The 22,338-nt window shown below is 49.0% G+C and overlaps 1 protein-coding gene across 3 annotated transcripts in view; it reads left to right on the top strand.

The window, feature by feature from the left end:
* The window catches only part of LOC133345252 (double-stranded RNA-specific editase 1-like), a 212,762-nt gene that overhangs the window by 166,428 nt on the left and 23,996 nt on the right, over positions 1-22,338 (top strand). For all 3 annotated transcript variants that reach the window (XR_009755426.1, XR_009755425.1, XM_061555846.1), the window contains exons 6-8: positions 1,436-1,584; positions 4,365-4,533; positions 14,009-14,190. Coding sequence is in view for 1 of the 3 variants with exons in the window: in XM_061555846.1 (XP_061411830.1) it covers positions 1,436-1,584; positions 4,365-4,533; positions 14,009-14,190 (500 nt within the window). In the remaining 2 variants the exon portion in view is untranslated. The remainder of the gene's footprint in view (positions 1-1,435; positions 1,585-4,364; positions 4,534-14,008; positions 14,191-22,338) is intronic.

Here is a 22,338-nt window from a genome sequence, read left to right as displayed (position 1 = left end):
TAAATGTTGTGGTTTCTTGCTTCAACACACCGGTGGGCTAAAGCAGTGAACTATTTGTCTTTTGTCAACGTGACACTTTTTTACTGATTGGCCGTGTCGGGTTGTGGAGGGTTACGACACATTTATAAATAACGCGATCTAAGCCCAAAAACGTTGATTATGAATAGTATTGGTCGCGAAAGCCTACGTGTTCAAACAGACGTGAGGTCCTTTCCGCCAATGGAGTGAAGTTTGTCTACAAGGAGGATGAGGGCCTGGTTAAAGATGACATCAGAAGAGGTCACCTCGAGTTTGGGATTTTCTCGTTGAGCTGTGCGGAGGATGTCCTCACTCATGGCCTCTTTGCATTTTTCCCAGAGTCCCATGGGGTTAGATGGGCTGCAAACGTGAATAATTATGCAGAAGAGCGATCTCATCTGAGAAGGGAACTGACTAACAGAAGCCTCTGTCATAGATTTATCAAGATGCTGCTCATCGTCAAGAATTCCACGGAGATCGCATGCCTCCCTGTATGTTTCACAGACAACTCCTTCCACTGTTTTGAGGTCTTGGAAAATTTTTGGCCCTTTGACCAGGTGGAGCAGCATTCGCAGAAAGTAGCACTCCTGATTGTTGGGATGCACTATGTAGAGTCTTCCTAAGGCATCAGTTTCACCGTCACCAGCACGTCGCTTATTTTTTTTTTGCAGCCCATGTATCGTAGGAGGGAACTTTATGATCGAGAAGGTTGGCAGCAAATGGGTCACTTTGGCCCCAAAGAAAAAACGCCATCAGGGTTGTATCCTGTGCAGACAGGGCCTGTTCTGACCCACACACACACATCGACTTACACACATATCTCGACTCACACACACACACACATCAACCCACACTCACACGCATCGACGAACACACACACACAGCGACTTACACACACACACACATGGAGTTACACACACATACACATGCACTTACACACACATACATGGACTTACACACACACACACATGGACTCACACGCACACACATTGACGTACACACACACATCGACTGAAACACGGTTTGTGAGCCAAATCCTTCGCAAGTGTGCGTCCACACAGAGACAGACACAGACGGACAGACAAATACTGCCTTTTATAGATAAGATTTAGATGTTAAAACTCTGTGTGGTTATGCAACAACGTATTATCACCACCAGGGCAATGCACTTTTAAATAATCTAGATTGAAAATACATTCATTTTATAACTTTTTTTGTCTTACATTTCTTTGTCTACGTACGTGCAAAATAAGTTGTCGCCCTCACCAACACCACCTCGGCCTACACCTCGTCCACCCCATCCTAGCCCACGTGCCCATTGTAACATCTAACCCCACAAAGTCACATTCTCCGTCTTCTCAATTCCATCATCCCCCTTTCCCCTCCCCTACCTGCTCTGCTCTCACCCCCCCCACAGCCCCGTGGCCAGCGAGCGCGATAGCTCGGTGGTGGAGGCGCGTGCAGGCGGCGGGGGCTACCGCCTGCGGCCCGGCTGGAGGCTGCATCTCTACGTGAGCACGGCGCCGTGCGGGGACGCCCGGCTCTTCTCCACGCAGGAGAAGGAGGGTGCGTGCTCGTCGACGGTGGTGCATCAAATCCCGGCGGACCCCAGTTCGATTCCCTCTCACGGCCACCAACACCAGTGACGATTATCTAAACCGGTCATTTGGTCTCCCCTAGGTCGGCTCAGCCTCAAAATTATTACCTGGTGTGGTGTGTAAACATCACGAACCTGGCGACCCGAGTTCGACCCCCACTCACGGCCAACTGGTGACGATTATCTGAATCGGGCATGGGGGCCTTCGCTAGGGCGACGCAGCCTCAAATGAGTACCTGTTAAATTTCGATTTAAAGCTTTCGTGACTGCCCGGATTCATCTTCTTGGTTCTTTCGGTAAAGTCACGTAGAAGGGAAAGATGAGTACCTGTTGTGGGAACATCGCCACTGGGGAGACAAAGGCGGCTGGGCGTGGTTTTGTGCCGTCCACTCCCTCGTGTGCCGTGCTGGTCTTCATAGCTGCTCCCTAACATCACTTGCCCCAACAGTCTGTTCAGGCTATACAGGGGATCTTTACCTTTGTGATCCTAGCCTGGCACAAGCGCCATGTTAAACCTCGCCGCCACTTTGTGGTTGTTTGCTGTTGGACACAGTCCCATCGCTGAGCTCCTCGGGCAGGCAGACTATGTTGGCTGGATCATGAAGCACACATGCCCACCGCATATCCAGACAGCTTTTGTTTGGCCGGATAGAGGCAACTAAACGGGCGCAGCACGAGCTAGAGAGGAGATGTTGTGATGTATGCGAGAATATTGAGCTGATTGAACTTGCAAATGACTGGTACCAGCGGTGTCAAGATCGGCCTCTGGGGAGAAGGCTCGTGAAGGACGTTACTGGGCAGTTGGAGAGAGTCGCCCTCCAGAAAAAACAGAGGGCAGAGGAGCGACGCTCACAACAACGAGAGGAGCGCCGGCCGTCTAAAACGCAGCAAGTTGGCACAGTAGGGGGCACAGGCATTGCATCGGCCAGTCATCTCAGTCAGCCAACCCATGGCACCTGGGTCTGTCCTGTGACCTGCCAGCGAGCATTCGACACTTCACGTGGCCTGAAACTGCACCTGGTCTGACACAAGTGCCATGGTGACGTCACCGCCACATAGTGGCGAACGGGGGTTGTTGTTGTTGTTGTGTTAAAAGAACTCGAGAAAGAGGTTGGTTTGGGCCCAAGTTGTTTGATGACGAGGTGAAGGATGCGTATGGTGGGAGATTCACGGGGGGAGGGGGGGGGGTTAAAGGGAGGAATGAAATGGTGGAGGAAAGGAGAGTAAACAAAATAGGAGGGATCGATGGAAGGTATAGACCCACACTTTACCCTGCCAAAAGTGTCGCTCTCTGACCTCCCCGTGCCGCAATGCACCGATGTTCCCATCCGCCGAACACGCGGGCCGATGCTCATTAGAGGCTTCAAGCACCCATGACGAGGAATCGAACTCATTCCCATTGGATCGAGGCTGCCGTCGGGAAAAGTGGAGCGTCAAGTGAGAATGGGGATGAGAACCGGTTGGAGGTAGACCACTCCGGGCCTCTCGCCCACCAATCACGAACCCTCCCGCGTTCCCAGCCGCCCCGCTTGACGTCAATACTCGGTTTCTTCGGCTGCTCAAACGGTCATGGATCATAATAACCCTGATGGGAATCTCGACGTAACTCCGATAATTGACAAATTCAATTCACGCCCTGCGTTTTTAATTTCCCTGCGTGGACATGGCGAAGCGGGATTGCCTTCCGCGTAGAGCGGACGGCGGCCGAGAGTGAGACTTGGACGACCAGCGAAACATCGGGGGGACCTGGTTAGCACGAGGCACGGGTTTAGAGTTAGGGTCACGTGTACAGCGGTCTGAACATTTAGGTTTTAGGCCAGGGTTATGGCAAGTATTAGGGGTAGAGCTTGACCTAGTGGCACGGTTGCCTAATCGCCTACTTGCTTCGTTACCCAGTTTTTCCACAATTATCTAGTTACATTATTATTGGATTATCCAGTTACCAACTTGCTGAGTTGCTTAGTTCTGCAGTGAATTATTTCAAGACCCAATTATACCTGAGTGTTGCACCATGTGTGGGATGATGATGATGATGACCGGGGCTGCATGTTCCACCACGTGACGGATGATGATGATGATGATGACTGGGGCTGCATGTTCCACCACGTGACGGATGATGATGATGATGACCGGGGTTGCGTGCTGCACCACGTGTGGGATGATGATGATGATGATGACTGGGGCTGCATGTTCCACCACGTGACGGATGATGATGATGATGATGACTGGGGCTGCATGTTCCACCACGTGACGGATGATGATGATGATGACCGGGGTTGCGTGCTGCACCACGTGTGGGATGATGATGATGACCGTGGCTGCGTGCTGCACCACGTGACGGATGATGATGATGATGACCGGGGTTGCGTGCTGCACCACGTAACGGATGATGATGATGATGATGACCAGGGTTGCGTGCTGCACCACGTGTGTAATGACGATGATGACTGAGGCTGCATGCTGCACCACGTGTGGGATGATGATGATGACTGGGGTTGCGTGCTTCACCACGTGTTGGATGATGATGATGATGATGACCGGGGCTGCGTGCTGCACCACGTGACGGATGATGATGATGATGATGACCGGGGCTGCGTGCTGCACCACGTGTGGGATGATGATGATGACTGGGGTTGCGTGCTTCACCACGTGTTGGATGATGATGATGATGACCGGGTTGCGTGCTTCACCACGTGACGGATGATGATGATGATGACGATGATGGTGACGACTCGCGCTGGTAATGCAGTCGGCGCGGACCGGCACCCGAGGCGGCGTGCTCGGGGCCAGCTGCGCACGAAGCTGGAGTGCGGCGAGGGCACGGTGCCGGCCCGCCGCTGCCAGGAGCCACAGACGTGGGATGGCGTCCTCCAGGGAGAACCCCTCCTCGCCATGGCCTGCAGCGACAAGATCGCTCGGTGAACAAGCACCGCGACAACGGCAAACAACTGATCTCCAGCCACCGCCGTCTTTCGCCACTATGTGGCGGTGACGTCACCACGGTGCTTGTGCCAGGCTAGGTGCATTCTAGATTTGAAGCAAGGATTCATATTCTTAGGTTTTTTTTGGTAAAGTCACGTAGAAAAATTAAAATTAATAAAAGTAAAATAAAATAAAAATTACGACGTTTCGGAGGCAACACAAGCTTCCTTCTTCAGGTGGAACGGTCACAGCACGATAGCTAGACCTAAGAATATGAAGGCTCGGTGCAGTTTAAGGTCACAATACGTTGTCGAAGGCTCGCCGACAGGAGGTCACGGGAAGAGGCCCGGATGTTATGGGTTGACTGACTAGGAAGTGACTGACTCACTCTTCCCAGATCAGCACGCTCGCACGCAAAAGACAAAGATCCCCCATGTAGTCTGTAACAGTCTGTAAGGGCAAGTGCTGTTAGCGAACAACTATGAAGGCCAGCACAGCACACGAGTGGGTGGGTGGTCAACACCACGCCCGGCCGCCTTTGTCTACCTAATGGCGATGTTTACACATCACACCATTTACTCATTTGAGGCTGAGTCGACCTATGGGAGGTCAAAGACCGGTTCAAATAATCGTAACTGGTATTGGTCGTGAGCGGCAATTGCACTTAGGTGGCGAGGTTCGTAGCGCAGTGCGCTAACCGCGACACGATTGCTCCCCACGCTCGCAGACACGCACACACACAGGTACACACGCGCACAAAGGCACAGATTTCCAACGTATGAGTGCCGTTAGCGAGCACCTACGAAGGTCAACCAGGCACACCAGGCTGTAATATCGATAGCATGGAGCCTCTGTCTCTCCAATAGTGATGTTTGCACACTGCACCAGTTACTCATTTCAGGCTGAGTCGACCGAGTGGAGGCCCAGTAAAAGGCCACAAAATCTCCAACCGTCATTGGTCATGTTGACCAACCCCCACTCTCTTGCGAGCTCGCTAACAGCACTTTCCCCAACATCCTGTTGAGGCTACACGGAGGATCTGTGTCTTTTTGCTTGTCAGAGGAGAAGGGAGGGGAGAGGAGTTGGAGCAATTGGTGATCACGCCATGCCGGCTGCGAGTGTCGCTCCGCAAAGCTTTGAGCGCGTCGCAAAAGATTACACGGCACAGTTTAAGCAGATCGGGCGACTTAGAGGCAGCTCGGGTTAATGGAAGAGTCCGGGGGATTGCGGTGCAGGAGGCAGATGTGAGGAGTGCTGTGTAGGGGGCTTTTTGAGGAGCCATGAAACATAGGTTTGCTTTTTTTACAGAAAGCACGGCACGACTACACAAGCCCATTCTAGATTTGAAGCTTTCGTGACTGCAAGGATTCATATTCTTAGGTTTTTTCGGTTAAGTCACGTAGGTAAAAAATTAAAATTAATAAAAGTAAAATAAAATAAAAATCACGACGTTTCGGAAGCTTGTGTTGCCTCCGAAACGTCGTGATTTTTATTTTATTTTACTTTTATTAATTTTAATTTTTTACCTACGTGACTTTAACGAAAAAACCTAAGAATACACAAGCCCATTTCCACTTTCCCCACCCCCGTAGAGCTTAAACCGCGAGCAAAGTCAGAACCGCTCCCCTCCCACCCAGGTCTCCCTCTCTCTTTCTCTCTCGCCGCACGGTCATCTGCAGGGTTTCCACACATACACACACAAAAGATCCCCGTATATCCGACATAGACGTGTGGGGCAAGCGCCGTTAGCGAGTAGCACCTAGAAAGGTTGGAACGTCAGCACGAAGTGGTGTTGTGGCTAGCACTACGAATTTGTCTCCCCAGTGGCGATGTTTACACACAGCACCAGGTACTCATTTGAGGCTGAGTCGACCTAGGGGAGGCCCGTGACCTGTTCAGATAGTCGTCACTGGTGTTGGTGGTTAGCACACTGCACATAGCGCAGTGTGCTAACCACCACACTACCGCTCCCACACTCACATGTAAACACATACACGTATATAATATACGAGCGGGAAGTACCGGCATTGCCCCAGCGAAAAAGACACACACATACATCGACTTACACACACAGACATCGACCCACACACACAAACACATCGACTTACACACACACACATATGGACTCAAACACACACATCGACTCACACACACATCGACTTACACACACACACACATGGACTTACACACACATCGACTTACACACACATTTGTTACTTTTCTATTTACCAACTCAGTTTGTAAAGATTAGTTTTCTATGTACGTAATGTTAGGGAAAGAACCAATGAAGAGGGAAAATGCAAACAATTGCTAATGCACCTTAGAGGAGCAGTACACTGTAATCAAAAGTGAAGGTCATACTTCAATTGTATGATACACCTTCATGTTGTATTGAATGCTACGAGTCATAAGTAAATGGTTAATGGGATAAAAAGACGTAAGTATTTGTACTGTAGTTTGTATTACTGTTGTTTTAACGGTGCTGTAGTAAGGCGCTTGAGGAAGCACAGTCGATATTTATTCTTTGGTTCTTTCGGTAAAGTCACGTATAAAGATAAAATAACAAAGTAAATTAAATACTAGCATACGACGTTTCGATTGCAACACAAGCAATCATCATCAGGTATAAATTAAATAGGAACACAAATCTAGTATACTTAGAAATCAATTTATACCTGATGATGATTGCTTGTGTTGCAATCGAAACGTCGTATGCTAGTATTTAATTTAATTTATTATTTTATCTTTATACGTGACTTTACCGAAAGAACCAAAGAATAATTCCTGCAGTCACGAAAGCTCCAAATTAAGTTTAGTCGATATATAAATTGTAATAGATAAATGGGCTAAATGGGTAGAAGGGAGGAGGCAGGGCAGGTAATGGCCATGGCGATATAAGAACAGCGCGCGTGCGGTGCCGCAAACAACCGCTGGCAGGCAGTCCACCGACAGGACACTTGGCAGGCAAGGAGGCAGGCAGGAGACTTGGAGATGGAGCGATGAGATGTGGGACGGCGAGGAAGCCGCGCTGCATGAGCGCCATCACCAACAGCCGCCGGCAGGCCATGCCACCGAAATGTTGGCCGGTAGGCGCGGGTGCAGGCAGGAGACCCGGGAAGGAAGCGATGTGAAGGCCACACAGGGCGGCGAGGTGTGAGCGTGGCTCAGCGAGCACCGGCCGACAGCAGGCGTGGGGTAAAGCAGCACACGTGGGAGGGGAGACGCGCCCCCAACCAAAGCAAGAGCCTCTCCAATGTAATGAAACACAAAATAGGCCCTCTCCAATATAATGAAACTGCCACTTATTGCTGAGCCGCACCCCCCGCTATCAAAGAGCCTCTTTGTAAACGATGTTTCTGGTTTTGCCTGCTGGTGCAAAGTGATGCAAATGTTTTTCATTGACTACACGAGAGCATCCAACATAAAGCTGGCCATGAGAAAAGCACGGAGTTGACAAAATCAGTCACACCATTGTTAAAGATTGTCCTTGCGCCTTGTTAATGGACATTGCAAAGCTGAGCTGGATGGGAAATTGAAGCCTCCTAAAATGAAAGACTGTGTCGTTTGGCATCAGAGGTATACGAGGGAGAAGGACTTCACCTTTAGAATTGCCTGTAATGATTGTAGCTTCGATAACATGTGAATGTAATTCTTAGACAATTAACCTCGTGCCATTGCATAGTCTATGTGGGTCCAAGTTTCTGAATAGCAAAACGGGTGCCCCGATTTTTAGTAGTAAGTTGTGTGGAGGAACACCCGTGAGCTGCAGAGAATTCAAGAATTCAACTGGATAGTGAACAATTTGATCATGGTCCAACACTGAATCAATAGATTTGTAGGACTTGCTCTCTCCAGGTAATTCGTGCAACAGCATGGAATTGATTCTGTGAACAGCATCATTTTTAAATCCTTTATATTAAGTTCACTTGCTTGCTTGCGCGCTTACGACCGTGCACATCTTTTGGTCGTTTTTTAACCCACTTCCTGAGATCCAATCGAGCTGACATTTTGCACACAGACTCGTTGTGCGTGACAATATCTTTTCGTGAAATTTTTTTTTCAAAATTTTACACTTTTTAGGAAATGTTTTTTATATTTAATTACCAATTGCTTAATGGTGCCAAGCAATCATCTGACCCATAGGTGGCAGCCATCTCAAGCCAGAGGACGAGAGAACTCTAGCCGCCACACATATAAAGGATTTATAGTGAAAAACTTAGTTTTTTTACGGGTTAATTTTTTAGGAGCCAAATGGCCCTCTCCCGTAGCCAGCTAACATCTTGAAAGTGTCGTTGCATGTTTGGGTACACTTTCTTCCCCAGTTCCTGTTCTGTAGTGGAAAGGTATGCCTTTAGACATGGTGAGAAGTCCATCTGTGCCACATTTCTCACATTAACATCACTAGCCCCACCCACTTCGTTTATGACCCTTGGGCTACACCCATTTCAAACCTCTAAAACAGCCTGCCTCATCAGCTTTCCCACCTCTTTTTTCTCCTGATGAAGATTGCTTGTGTTGCGATCGAAACGTCGTAGTTTTTTCTTTAAAAAAAATGTGTTCTACATGACTTTACCGAAAGACCCAAAAAAATATGAATTCCTGCAGTCACGAAAGCTTTAAGTCAAGATTTAAATGTAAACAAACTGATAATAGTTAGTTGAAGGGAGCTGTGAATCCGTGTGTCCAAACGAAAGAGAAATCCCCCCTCACCCCAAATGAACTTGGTAGGGGCCCTCCCACCCACGGGGCGCGTGTGAGTTGGTATGATCGAGCGCGCGCTAGCTAATAAATGAATAACCCAAAACAGCACTAAATGGCGAATTAAACCACTTTAAAGGTGACGGACGCGAAATCGTAAAATAACGGTGGCTCAGCACGGGGCTTGTGGCGTGCTACCCGGCTATTTTTTAAATCCTTTATATTAAGTTCACTTGCTTGCTTGCTTGCGCGCTTATGACCGTGCAAATCTTTCGGTCGTTTTTTTACCCACTTCCCGTGATCCAATCGAGCTGACATTTTGCACACAGGCTCGTTGTGCGTGACAATTAATTTTCGTGCAAATTGTTTCCAAAATTTTACACTTTTTAGGAATATTTTTAAATATGTAATTACCAATTGCTTAATGGTGGCAAGCAATCATCTGACCCATAGGTGGCAGCCATCTCAAGCCAGAGGACGAGAGGACTCTAGCCGCCACGCATATAAAGGATTTATAGTGAAAAACTTTTTTTTACGGGTTAATTTTTTTTCCGTCAAGTCCACGGTTCGCGAGCCAAATCCTTCGCAAGTGTCGGGCCCGCACACACACAGACAGACAAACAATGACATTTATAGGTTATAGAAGAGAAGAATATGGGGGTGGGTGGGGGGACGGAGCAGTGCATGGATGCCCTAAGCCAAAGCCATAAGGTCTCATTATAATCCGGGGTTCGCACTTGAGCAAATACATTTAGGGCTTGGAGAGAGATTGCAGATTTGTTTGCGATGCTTGCCGGCACGCGTTGGCGAGGGTGGCAGGAGGGGGAGAGGGACGAGGGATATTGCAAAGCGACGGGCGGATGAAGAGGTGTAGAGGTCGTGGATCGCACGCCTCGCGTGAGCTCAACGCCGCACCGTGCACGCCCTCAATGTGATCTCTTGACGTCACGATGGGGGAGAGAGAGGTGGTGATGGAGGGGATCTCAGTGGGTGAGGGGGGTGTATGTACGTTGAACTTATTTCGCACGTGCTTAGCCAACCGTGCTAATCCGAGATGCGGGGGGCAGGTCAACAAACTAAACACCAAAAGCAGATTATGTTTTCCCCTTTTTTTTGGCAACAAAACAGTTGTGTTAAGATGTTAAAACACCAAACTGAAACCTTTGACAAGGAATCATGTCTGCATTAACCACAATGCTTGTGGTCAGAATGCAAACAAAACGTATTCTGATAGTATATGCATTGTCTTTGAAACTGATTGGTCCATACCAGAGACAGCTTTCTTTTGAGCCTAGTCTCAAAACGGTGTTAGAACAGAGGACGCAAAAAGGCGTACAGCACAAAGACAACGCACTATCAGAGTAATGAGAGCTCGGGGTGAGCATCTACATCATGGGACCTCCTTTGCCAGTACCAAAAATATGAGAATAAGTTTTCCCCTTTTTTCTGTCAACAAAATCTATTACTATTTTTATTTCACCAGGTAAGACCCACTGAGGAATAGAGATATTTTTCAGAAGCAACCTGGCCACATGTGATAATGAAGTGGCTGATCATGTGGAAATGTATAGCAGCCAAATACTCGAAACGGATGTTTCTCAATGTGGAGGAAAAATCCGGAGGATCCGAATCAAAATCCATGCACCCACGGCGAGAAAGATACACAATCTCCAAATATGCAGGCGTCACGGTCGGGATCGAACCGATGACCCTCCTGTATACCGGGCGAGGTAGTTAACATCTCGCAGTCAGACGTGGGACAACACTGAGCATTGCGTGCGCTACTCGGCAGGCAGCTGTCACGTGCGGTGCCTTGTGCGTTGGGTGACTGTGTGGTCGATGCTACGCGATTTCGCTTTGTGCCCTTTCTTTAAATCCTTTATATTAAGTTCACTTGCTTGCTTGATTAGGACCGTGCAAATCTTTCTGTCGTTGTTTAACCCACTTCCTGTGATCCAATCGAGCTGACATTTTTCACACAGACTCGTTGTGCGTGACAATTAATGTTCGTGAAAAAATATTTTCCAAAATTTTACACTTTTTAGGACAAAAATATTATATTTAATTACCAATTGCTTAATGGTGCCTTGCAATCATTTGACCCATAGGTGGCAGCCATCTCAAGCCAGAGGACGAGAGGACTCTAGCCGCCACGCATATAAAGGATTTATAGTGAAAAACTTTGTTTTTACGGGTTATACTTGTTTCGGATCGCATCTCTCGCATAAGGCGAGAGAAACCTGTATAGTGGGTTGATGGTCTCAGCCCGATCAGAAAATGCTACCCTTACATTCATGTTAAATGTAGTTTATCAATTAATTTTGCTGAAATTCGACCTCTGAAAATAAAATTTTAAAAATGTCATCGTGACAAACGATATTTGCAGGGCATAGAGAATGTGTATTTTTAGTGTGAATGAATAGCTCTATACATTAATAAATAGCCTATAACCAAAGGTGGAGTAGTGGCACAGCAGTTAGCGCACTAGTCTTTGAATACGATGGACTGAATTCAATTCCCGAGCCAACGGCTAACATCAGTGGCGAGTGATAGCCCCCCCCACCCCCCACACTCCCGTTTTCCCTACTTGACCAACCCGCACTGACCAGCCTATGGTCTGTCAAATAGTGGCATCCATCCAGCAGTGGATGGACCAAGAAGCAGTGAATTACTTTCTTTTTTGTTACATTCACGCGGAACTGGGCTCAAATCAACATCGGCTGCTGCTGCTGCTGTTCCTGTGATGTTTCGCTCAGCCGGGAGCTGCTGCCGTGAGCTTCAGCGACTCAGGGGTAAACAGCGGCGCGCAAATTAAAATATTAATCGGACAAACAGCGCAAAGAGTGGATTTGGCAAAATCCCTGGGTATTCTGCCAGGGCGAAGGATCCGATTGGCATCGCTGCAACGCACGCTGGTAAACGTTTATTTAACGCCGCCTGCTATTTTTTGATAATGCCGTTAAAATATAGTCGGACGCCACGATTCAATAGTTTCGTAATTTAGTTTGTCTTGCAATTTTTATTCGGTTTACGTCGTGAGAACTTTTTTTATTTTTGTCAAGTGAAGAATTAATTGAAATGTAACTCAGATATCCCCCTTACAAGGGTGAATGTCGTCGAAATGAGTTCTCGCCTGCTTATACAGATAGTTGATGGTGCTATTGATAATGCCGTCTAAATGGGTTCTCACCTGTTTCTATAGATAGTTGACGCTGCTATTGATAATGCATTGCAGATCTCTTGTAAACTGACCAGTCTGGGTCGGACTTGACAAGTTTCGATTTAACCAACACATTTTCTATCCACATTCTACTGTGCTACAGAGCACCGCTGTATATGTGTAAATCACCGACTCTGAGCCCAGTAAACTCCCCTGCATACGCGCTTAACACGTACTTTACCCACTGAAGGTAGTTTTTCCCATCCGATTTTTGGTGAAAACTTACACGGATTCTTCCATCTCCCACAACGACGTTATCATGGCCCTCGGTCCTGCACACGGTCGTACGTGGTGCTGTCCGTGGTGCTGTCCGTGGTGCTGTCCGTGGTGCTGTGCGTGGTGCTGTCCGTGGTGCTGTCCGTGGTGCTGACGATGGGGAGCGGTGGTGCAGTGGTCTGCACCCTCGGCTACGAACCTGGCTACCTCGATGTCCTTCTCAACCACACGGCTGTCTCTACAGTTCCATCTCGTGACCTCCCTTCCACGAGCAGTGGCATGAGCAAGCAATAGCAGGGATGTGCCTTTAGGGGCCATCCATTTAGTACGTACGAAAAAATCTGTCAAAACTTGACCCCTTCCCACTCCCTGTACCCACGCGTACTTTTTACACCCCCCCCCCCACCTGCGTACGTACGATTGACGCACCCCCCCCCCCCCCGAATCCTATAGAACGGCCGATATTTAATCCACGCAGAACGATCAAGGATTAATAATATTAACGTGTTTAAGCAAACAGTCCACCGCCGGAATATCCAACTCATTTGAAGGCCAATGTCGACAAATGATTATCGAAGCTTCACCTCCCCCCACACCCCCGTTTCCTATGCGCACGTACATTGTCAGTAGACCCCCCCCCATACCGAAGCGGACGTATTTGGGTTAACCCCTCCTCCCCCTCCAAGCGTACGTACTAAATGGATGGCCCCTTACCACCGTTACCACCTTTCCCACACTTACCAGTATTTATACCGTTGTCGTTGTCATCGATGCGTGCGTGCGTGTCTGGGTGTGTTTGGTTGGGTGGGGGCGGGAGGAAGGGGGAGCCTAGCGGTTCGCGCTACGCTGTACTACGAACCCGATGATCCGAGTTCGATTCGCCCACAAACACCAGTGACGATTATCTGAACCGGTCATGGGCCTCCCCTAGGTCGACTAAGCCTAAAGTGAGTACCTGGTGCGGTTGATAAACATCGCCACTCGGGAGACAAATTCGGTCGGGTGCGTGGTACTGGCCTCCCACCCTCTCGTGTGCCACAGTGCCGGCCTTCACATGTGCTACTGACGAACAGCACTTGACCCAACAGGTCTGTTACAGCAGCCCTTTTGCCCACTTCAGCAATTGTTTCTTTCTGTGGTTGTCCCACCTGATGACGGACACTTGTGTTGGGCCCGAAACGTCGTGATTTAATTTATTTTATTTCATACCCACGTGACCTTACCGAAAGAACCAAAGAGGATGGATCACTGCAGTCACGAAAACTTCAAATCTAGACAGGTCAGTTAAGGCAATACGGTGGGTGGAATCTCTGTCTTGCGCGTGTGTCTCTGTGCAGATGGAACGTGCTGGGCGTGCAGGGCGCGCTGCTCAGCCGGCTTCTGGAGCCCATCTACCTGCACGGCCTGGTGCTGGGCAGCCTCTACCGCCCCCAGCACCTGTGGCGAGCGGTGTGCACGCGCGTGCGTGGCGTCACGCACCTTCCCGGCCCCTACCGCCTCAACGCGCCGCGCCTCGCCTGTGAGTCTCTCACGCGCACGCTCATGAACCGCCCTCGGGTTCTCAGGTCGAGATCGAGACGTCATCGTGGCCACGGCGATTGAGACCACCCACCGCAGAAGAATGGGATGTTATCTTTAAAAAAAAAATCGGAATCTTTATTTCGACTGGAGAAATCCGATTGAGGTCTGAAGCTCTTTTTGACAGATCTCAAATATACTAATAGGGTTTTTCCCCCTTTTTTCTGGCAACAAAACTGACACCTTTTGCAAGGAATCATGCTTACATTAACCACAATATTTGCAGTCAAATGCAAACAAAAACAATACTCTGATAATTTATGCATTGTCTTTGAAACAGATTGGTCCACACCAGAGACAGCTTTCTTTAGAGCCTGGTCTCATATGGTGTTCGACCAGATGACGCCAAAAGGCTCAAATAGTTTTCACAGATGCCCAGTAGACTGCACCTTCAGATCCCACAGCAGCTGCTGCACGGTAGAGACACACGGCACATTCGTGTATTTACGTATCATTTTACTTTATTGTTAGCTCTCTGTGCAAAATAATGTTTAAAAAATTCAAAATTCGTAGATATACGCAGCGACATCCCAGATATACCCTGACAGTGTCATCCCACCATCTGTTCTTGGACTCAAACAAAAACCCATAGACTCACCGAGAAACTCATACATTCAAACAGGAACCCACAGACCCATGTATCTGTGCTCACAATCTAATCCTCTCAGTCGCGGACCTCAGGAATACCACTCCAACGTCTGTCTCGTCTATCCCCCCCCCCTGCATCTCACCCTGCACACGTGTCCCACCCAGCGCAGCCGTTTTTTTGCCAACTCACATCGACAACAATCTTCCAGACTTGTGCATTGAGTCTTCCGTCTTGCCACACATTTCCGAGCGTCTGTCATAGACGCCTGGGCTCAAATGCCAGCAACTTATTTTCGAGGCGCTTACTAAGCGTCCATCTCTCTGATCCGCACGGTGACAAAGACAACACTGATGCCCCAAACACCATTCTCTATAGGCTCAGGCGTTCTTCTCTGCTCTTCCCCAGTCATCAAAATATAAACAAATACACATTTATTCAATTTCTCTCTTGGCATTCCAAACCAAATATTACGATCCAGCAGCATTTTTTTTTCAAGTAAGAAAGTTCTGGACCGGAATTTACCCTAAAACGATATTGTCTAATATTCAAATAAACATTTAACGTTGGTTGAACGTTGTCCCAACTTTGGATCAACGGTTCCAACCACATTCTAACGTTTTCCTGACGTCGCCATGTTTATTGTGATACTATGTTACTCTTCTTCAACGGCCTTTGTCCCAAAGGAAGCTCTCACGGTGACCTTGCTGCCACACACATTCGTGATCTAGGATTACATCTCTTCAAGAAAGCCATTGTTAGCATTCCCCGCCTTTGGAGGTACCGATTAAGCAGCTGTGGGCCGATGGCTTTAACGGCGCCCCCCCTCCTGTTCGCTGGGACGTTCATCAGACAACCACTAAACAACGCTTATTTGTAATGTGCCCCACAGACAATTAGGTTCGGCTCGGGGCTTCGCTGATTTACGCTCGAGCGTTAAAAGCGTGCGGCTCACCAGACACCCGCACACATTTTCCACCGTGGCTGATAAAGAAGTGGTGGGGGGGGGGCATTGTAGAGAATCGTACACAGGCCGCCGAGTTACGAACAGGGCCTGCCTCGCACGCGTGCGATCTCTACGTACAGAGCCAAGTTATATGCCACGGAAAGTCATGTAAAGGATGTAACGCCAAATTGGATTCGTACAAAAAAAAACACGATTGGAGAAGATTTACAAAATGTAACCAAATTAATAAACTCAACAATTTTTTCTTAACTAACCTATTTTTATTTTACCAAGTAAGGTCCACTGAGCTGTAGATATTTTTTTCGGAAGCGACCTGGCCACAAATGATAGGTCAACGAAGTGGCTTATCAACGTGAACATTTAATACAGCCAAATGCTCTTAAGTTATGAAGACAATATAATGACCGTCTACAGATGTAATGCGAATGTGTATACAGACCTTTGGTCAATCCATCGCTGGGTAAGGTAGACGACATATCGAGCTATATCTACTGCTGGATGAAGGCCGCCTCTTGCTGTGCCGGATATGGGGGCTACCTGACTATACTTCACTACGTTGGTCAGATCCAGGCACAGCTCGGAGATAATTGTTCAAGTGTAAACTGTACTTTGTTTAACCGCGTGGGTGAGAACTCAAGAGAGACCAGGATAGAGTGCCATTTGCAAGAGGTCACCTTTATTAGCAAAATTATAAAAGCAAAACAATACGGCAATCAATCGAGAATATAAGTAAAAACAAAAACAGCTGCCGTGGCACTTGAGCCACTGATGTTAGCCGTGGCCACATATAAAATCAGCTGTCTGCCAGGGTCATAGTGCCAGTGCCCTAACCGCTGCGCCACCGATCCACTCCCAAAACACGAGACACATGAAGCAAAGCAATCTACGAAATTATATAAAAGAGCAAACCCTGAACGGATATCGAAAATGCCAAAGTTGGATTTTTTTATTTCTTCAAAAACTCACCACTCAATTATGGGGACATTTTGGCCTTCTGTTTGCCGTCGTCACAGAACATTTTGGTACCATCGATAGCTCCGGCCCCCACCGCCGCTTGTAAATGAGTGACGTAACGAGCCGGGGGAGTGTGTGGGGGGGGGAGGGGATTACGGCAGCGCCCGAGCGAGCGCCGGCTAAGCCACCATGGAACGAGTCGCGTCCATCCGCCCCGCACGTCGCTTCCACCACGACGACGCGTGCTGTAGCGGACAATCCGATTCAAGTCTCCCCCCACAAACCATCCACCGCCCCTCCCCCTAAGCGCCCCCCAAGCGCCCCCCCCCCCCCCCCGCGCCAATCAACGAAGTCCCCCGCGTCCAAGCCGCAGCTGCTGCAGCTGCTGGTGGCTGTGTGAACCTGACGCGTCTTTAGGTAAAATTGCCCTCCCTTGAGCTGGTGGTTGTACACCAGCGGGTAGCTCGTGTCGATCCACTGCGAGTTGTGGGCGATGTTTAACCACGCTTCACGGGGAGCATGGAAGTACAGGACAGTATCGCAATGGATGCTGTTGTACGGCCCTGTTGTCTAAACCCCAAAGGTTTCAAATATGTGGCGACCCTCAGCAATAATGTGGTGAGGGTCGCCACACAAGAATCTCCGCACCCTACCCAAGCAAACGACCCACACACCCCACCCGGTCCAATACCCCACCCAATAACTCAGCCAGCGAACACACAGCCACCGAACAACTCATCCACCCCAACAACCCCAACTCGAGCTGACAAAACGTCGACACATTCCCCCCCCCCCATGCTCCCCGCACAGCCCCCACCCACCCCCCTCACACAGACCCCCCACCTCCCACACATCCCCACCCCATCCCCCCCATGCTGCCCCCCCCACCGCGTACAGCCCCACCCCACCCTCCCTCACAGTCCTACCCAACTCCCTCCACACAGCCCCCACCTCCATACAGCCCCCCCCCATACAGCCCACCCCCCACACAACCCCACCCCACCCTCCCTCACAACCCCTCCCCCCCATACAGCCCTCCCCCCGCACAGCCCCACCCCACTCCTCCCACACAGCCCCCACCCCCAATCAGCCCCTCCCCATACAGCCCACCCCCCGCACAGCCCCACCCCACTCCCCCCACACAGCCCCCACCCCCACACAGCCCCCACCCCCATACAGCCCCCCCCCCCCCCCACACAGCCCCCACTGCACCCCAGGCGTCTCAAGGACGCTCCGCCACTCCCCCCCCCCACAGCCCTTCCCCCCGCCCCCTCTTGCTGTGGTAATTAACGATAAGATCCCGGCGGCGCTAATAGGAATGGACCCGTCGTCTTATCAGTGCCCGGGTTATCTGGCGTAATGAAGGCAAGCGGCACAGGCTAATGCGATTTCAAGGATTGCAGATGGAGATAAGATGTGTGGAGGGTGCTATTTCAAGCGCAATTGTTGCTACAGAATCATCATCATCAGCAGCGGCAGCATTACGATGATGAGCATTAAACATCGTGCATTAAGACAAATAAAATAGGGGTTAGGCTGCGTAGATTCGTCACGTGATTATGATCGGTAGAAGCCATGCACAATCCACTGCTGGATTAAGGGGTCCCCGACCTGTCACCCCACGTCTCACTGTTCTGCGGTGCGACATTCGCAACAAGTACCTGAACGTCGAGCTCATCACATTGTCACATTCCCGGGGTGGCTGCTACTCCGTTCTTAGCCTCGACCATCGGCCACTCTTTCCAAGGCCGTAATTATAATGTTATAAAATATATTATTATATGCTCAAAATGTCCCCCTCCAATATATTGCTATAAAAATAATTGCTATGCTATGTAAATAAAAACAACAATTTGCTAAACCTTTGCCACAATATCTGGACTTGTCTTCATATAAATCAATGCGTAGATTTCTGTTTGTATGATTGTGGTTATGGTTGTACTTTAGTAATCCATAATCTCTGCCATTACATACAATGAAACAAGAAGTGGTAAAAAAGTAAAAACAGAGCAATGTAATACAATACACTATTAGACATTATTGTAAAAAAGTCTATCCCATGTGTTAGTGAATTTTTTTATATTTTAGGCAGGAAATTAGTTTTCAAATTTAGATATTTTTCTGGGTTGGGACCCCCAGACACACTGAAAGATTTGGTCCCCCCCAATACTGACTCCATGGCTACGGCCTTGCATCATTCTATCCAGCGACGCGTCCTGCCGACGCCCACTTCACTTTTCTTAACAGTCGATGTGATTGTGTCTGAGCTGCGTGCATCCTCCAAACCACGTGGTCCTCTCTCTGGCTCTCAAACGTCATTTGAAGCCTGCACCTCGCCACGTGTCAGCTCTTGTTCGCCTATGCTTTATCAATGGCCTGATCCATATGTTTATTCCATATCTCCACAAACGAAGTGAGAGATTGTTTTGGCCTATCGGCCGATTGTCACACTTAATGTGCAGATTTTACATATATTTTACCCACCCTCAGAAAGGTTCGCGTGCATTAGCAAACACTGCTAGATATAACACACTGTCTGAAAAGCCTATGTATTAGGTGCGGTTGTCACACCTGGTGATGATTGCTTGCGTTGCAATCGAAACGTCGTGATTTAATTCATTTATTTTTCTTCTTGGTTCTTTCGGTAAAGTCACGTAGAAGGGAAGTAATAAAAGAATAAAAATAAAACATAACAAAATAAAATAATTCTCACGACGTTTCGGCTACAACGCAAGCAGCCGTCTTCATTCTTCACCTGAAGACGGCTGCTTGCGTTGTAGCCGAAACGTCGTGAGAATTATTTTATTTTGTTATGTTTTATTTTTATTATTTTATTACTTCCCTTCTACGTGACTTTACCGAAAGAACCAAGAAGATGAATCCCTGCAGTCACGAAAGCTTTAAATCGAAATCATTTATTTTTTATTTTTACTTTATTTTATTTTTTCACCTACGTGACTTTACCGAAAGAAAAATAATATAGGAGGATCCTGCTACGTGTTTTGCAATAGGTGGCGATGATTGCTACGTAGATTCTGATTCATTACTTTAAGGTGTCACACGATGGCCTACTCTTGCGAACGACATCACAGGATCTCCAACAACGTTCACTCTGAAGCATGATTAGTATGATATGGTAAAAGAGAAATGGTCCAGTTTTTAATAGTTTAAGTTGAGTTTAACACGTAGGCTTTCGTGACCAATATAATCCATGATAGAGGGTTTTTTGTTGGGTTAGATCGCGTACATATATAAATGTGTCGTTAAACCCACCACCACCCGACACAGCCAACTAGTAAGGGTTGTCACGTAAACAGAACGTGGCCAATTCGTCACTAGTACAGCACTAGTGTGTAGTGTAGTGTGTAGTGTATAGTGTTGTAGTGCATAGTGTAGTATACTAGTACAGCACCACCGGTGTGTTGGAGAGCCAAGCCACAACATTTACAATCTGAGTACGATGTTTCGCCAGTAATTACAACTAGCTTCATCACGAAAAAAGTTTAACTTTAGTTTGTTACGAGAATTCGGAGCGGAAGACGATTTATGTGTGAACTTCTGCCACAATATCCGACCGCTCTTTCGCTCACGCCGCGCCGCTGGCTTGGAGTGTAACAATAGTCTTGGGTACATTTTTTTTTGTAAGTGTGTAATTTTCTCGGTGTGGCCGCTGGGACTATTATATAATGGTAATTGTCAAAACGTGTAATACACATCCCTTGGTGGGGTGCGTAATCACAGCTAATTTAAAACGTTCAGCGAGGAGTGGCGGTGGAGGTGAGAAACAGTTTTCTGAATTGCGCGGAGGCCACGCCACGGGTCGCACTTGAACATTGATGCCAAATCGATCGCGCGCCTCGGTCGGGGTGGGGAGGGCAGTCGTGTGGGAGTCGTGGGGGGTTTGTCGCGGCTCTGGTGGTGAGCGCACGAGGGGAGGGGTGAAGGAGAGGTGGGGGCCAGTGGCTCGAGAGAGTGAGACCCAACTGAGTTTGGGGGTTGATTATTGTTGATGCAGTGCCGTTGATTAAAGTTAATGCAATTTTACAAGGCCACTACAAAATGTGGATTTACAGTATATCGCGTCTCAAGGCTCGGGTGCGACAATACTGGGCGTATTTAGAGGGAGGCCGTCAGCCATGGAGCAGACGAGAGGAAGATCCTGAAGCTGAACAGGGCCATGGAGTCGACAGCACGAGTAGCCGGGAGCTCCAGACTAGTGGTGGCAGCAGAGGAGAAGCAGAGACCTCCCACTGAGCCAAAGGTGACTGGGTGGCTTAGACAGAAGTCATTGGTTGAGATGGGAGGGGAGAGGTAGGAGAGTGCGTGGAGGGGAGTAGAGTGAGATGAGAGGGGAGATGTAGGAGAGTGCATGGAGTGGAGTAGAGTGATATGAGAGGTAGGAGAGTGCGTGGAGGAGAGTCGAGTGAGATGAGAGGGGAGAGGTAGGAGAGTGCATGGAGGGGAGTAGAGTGAGATGAGAGGGGAGAGGTAGGAGAGTGCATGGAGTGGAGTAGAGTGATATGAGAGGTAGGAGAGTGCGTGGAGGAGAGTCGAGTGAGATGAGAGAGAAGAGGTAGGAGAGTGCGTGGAGGGGAGTGGAGTGAGATGAGAGGGGAGAGGTAGGAGAGTGGGTGGAGGGGAGTAGAGTGAGATGAGAGGGGAGAGGTAGGAGAGTGCGTGTAGGGGAGTAGAGTGAGATGAGAGGGGAGAGGCAGGAGAGTGCGTGGAGGAGAGTAGAGTGATATGAGAGGAGAGAGGCAGGAGAGTGCGTGGAGGGGAGTAGAGTGAGATGAGAGGGGAGAGGCAGGAGAGTGCGTGGAGGGGAGTAGAGTGAGATGAGAGGGGAGAGGTAGGAGAGTGCGTCGAGGGGAGTAGAGTGATATGAGAGGTAGGAGAGTGCGTGGAGGAGAGTCGAGTGAGATGAGAGAGAAGAGGTAGGAGAGTGCGTGGAGGGGAGTGGAGTGAGATGAGAGGGGAGAGGTTAGGAGAGTGGGTGGAGGGGAGTAGAGTGAGATGAGAGGGGAGAGGCAGGAGAGTGCGTGGAGGGGAGTAGAGTGAGATGAGAAGGGAGAGGCAGGAGAGTGCGTGGAGGGGAGTAGAGTGAGATGAGAGGGGAGAGGTAGGAGAGTGCGTCGAGGGGAGTAGAGTGAGATGAGAGGGGAGAGGCAGGAGAGTGCGTGGAGGAGAGTGGAGTGAGATGAGAGACGAGATGTAGGAGAATGCGTAAAGGGGAGTGGAGTGAGATGAGAGGGGAGAGGTAGGAGAGTGCATGGAGGGGAGTAGAGTGAGATGAGAGGGGAGAGGTAGGAGAGTGCGTGGAGGGGAGTAGAGTGGGATGAGAGGGGAGAGGTAGGAGAGTGCGTGGAGGGGAGTAGAGTGAGATGAGAGGGGGGGGAGTAGGGCAGGTTTTTCAAACCCGTCCTCGCGACCCACCACGCTCCGTCTTTCCACATTTACAATTTTACTCCCCATTCAAATACACGCAGTACACACACGCGCAGTACACACACACGCACAGTACACACACACGCAGTACACACACGCAGTACACACACACGCAGTACACACACAGGCAGTACACA

The sequence above is a fragment of the Lethenteron reissneri genome, chromosome 21, assembly GCF_015708825.2.
Source record: "Lethenteron reissneri isolate LAM-NWPU_2019-01 chromosome 21, ASM1570882v1, whole genome shotgun sequence".
Lineage (NCBI taxonomy): Eukaryota > Metazoa > Chordata > Hyperoartia > Petromyzontiformes > Petromyzontidae > Lethenteron > Lethenteron reissneri.
Note: the sequence above shows the minus strand (reverse complement) of the source record. Positions and strands in the feature narration are given on the sequence as shown.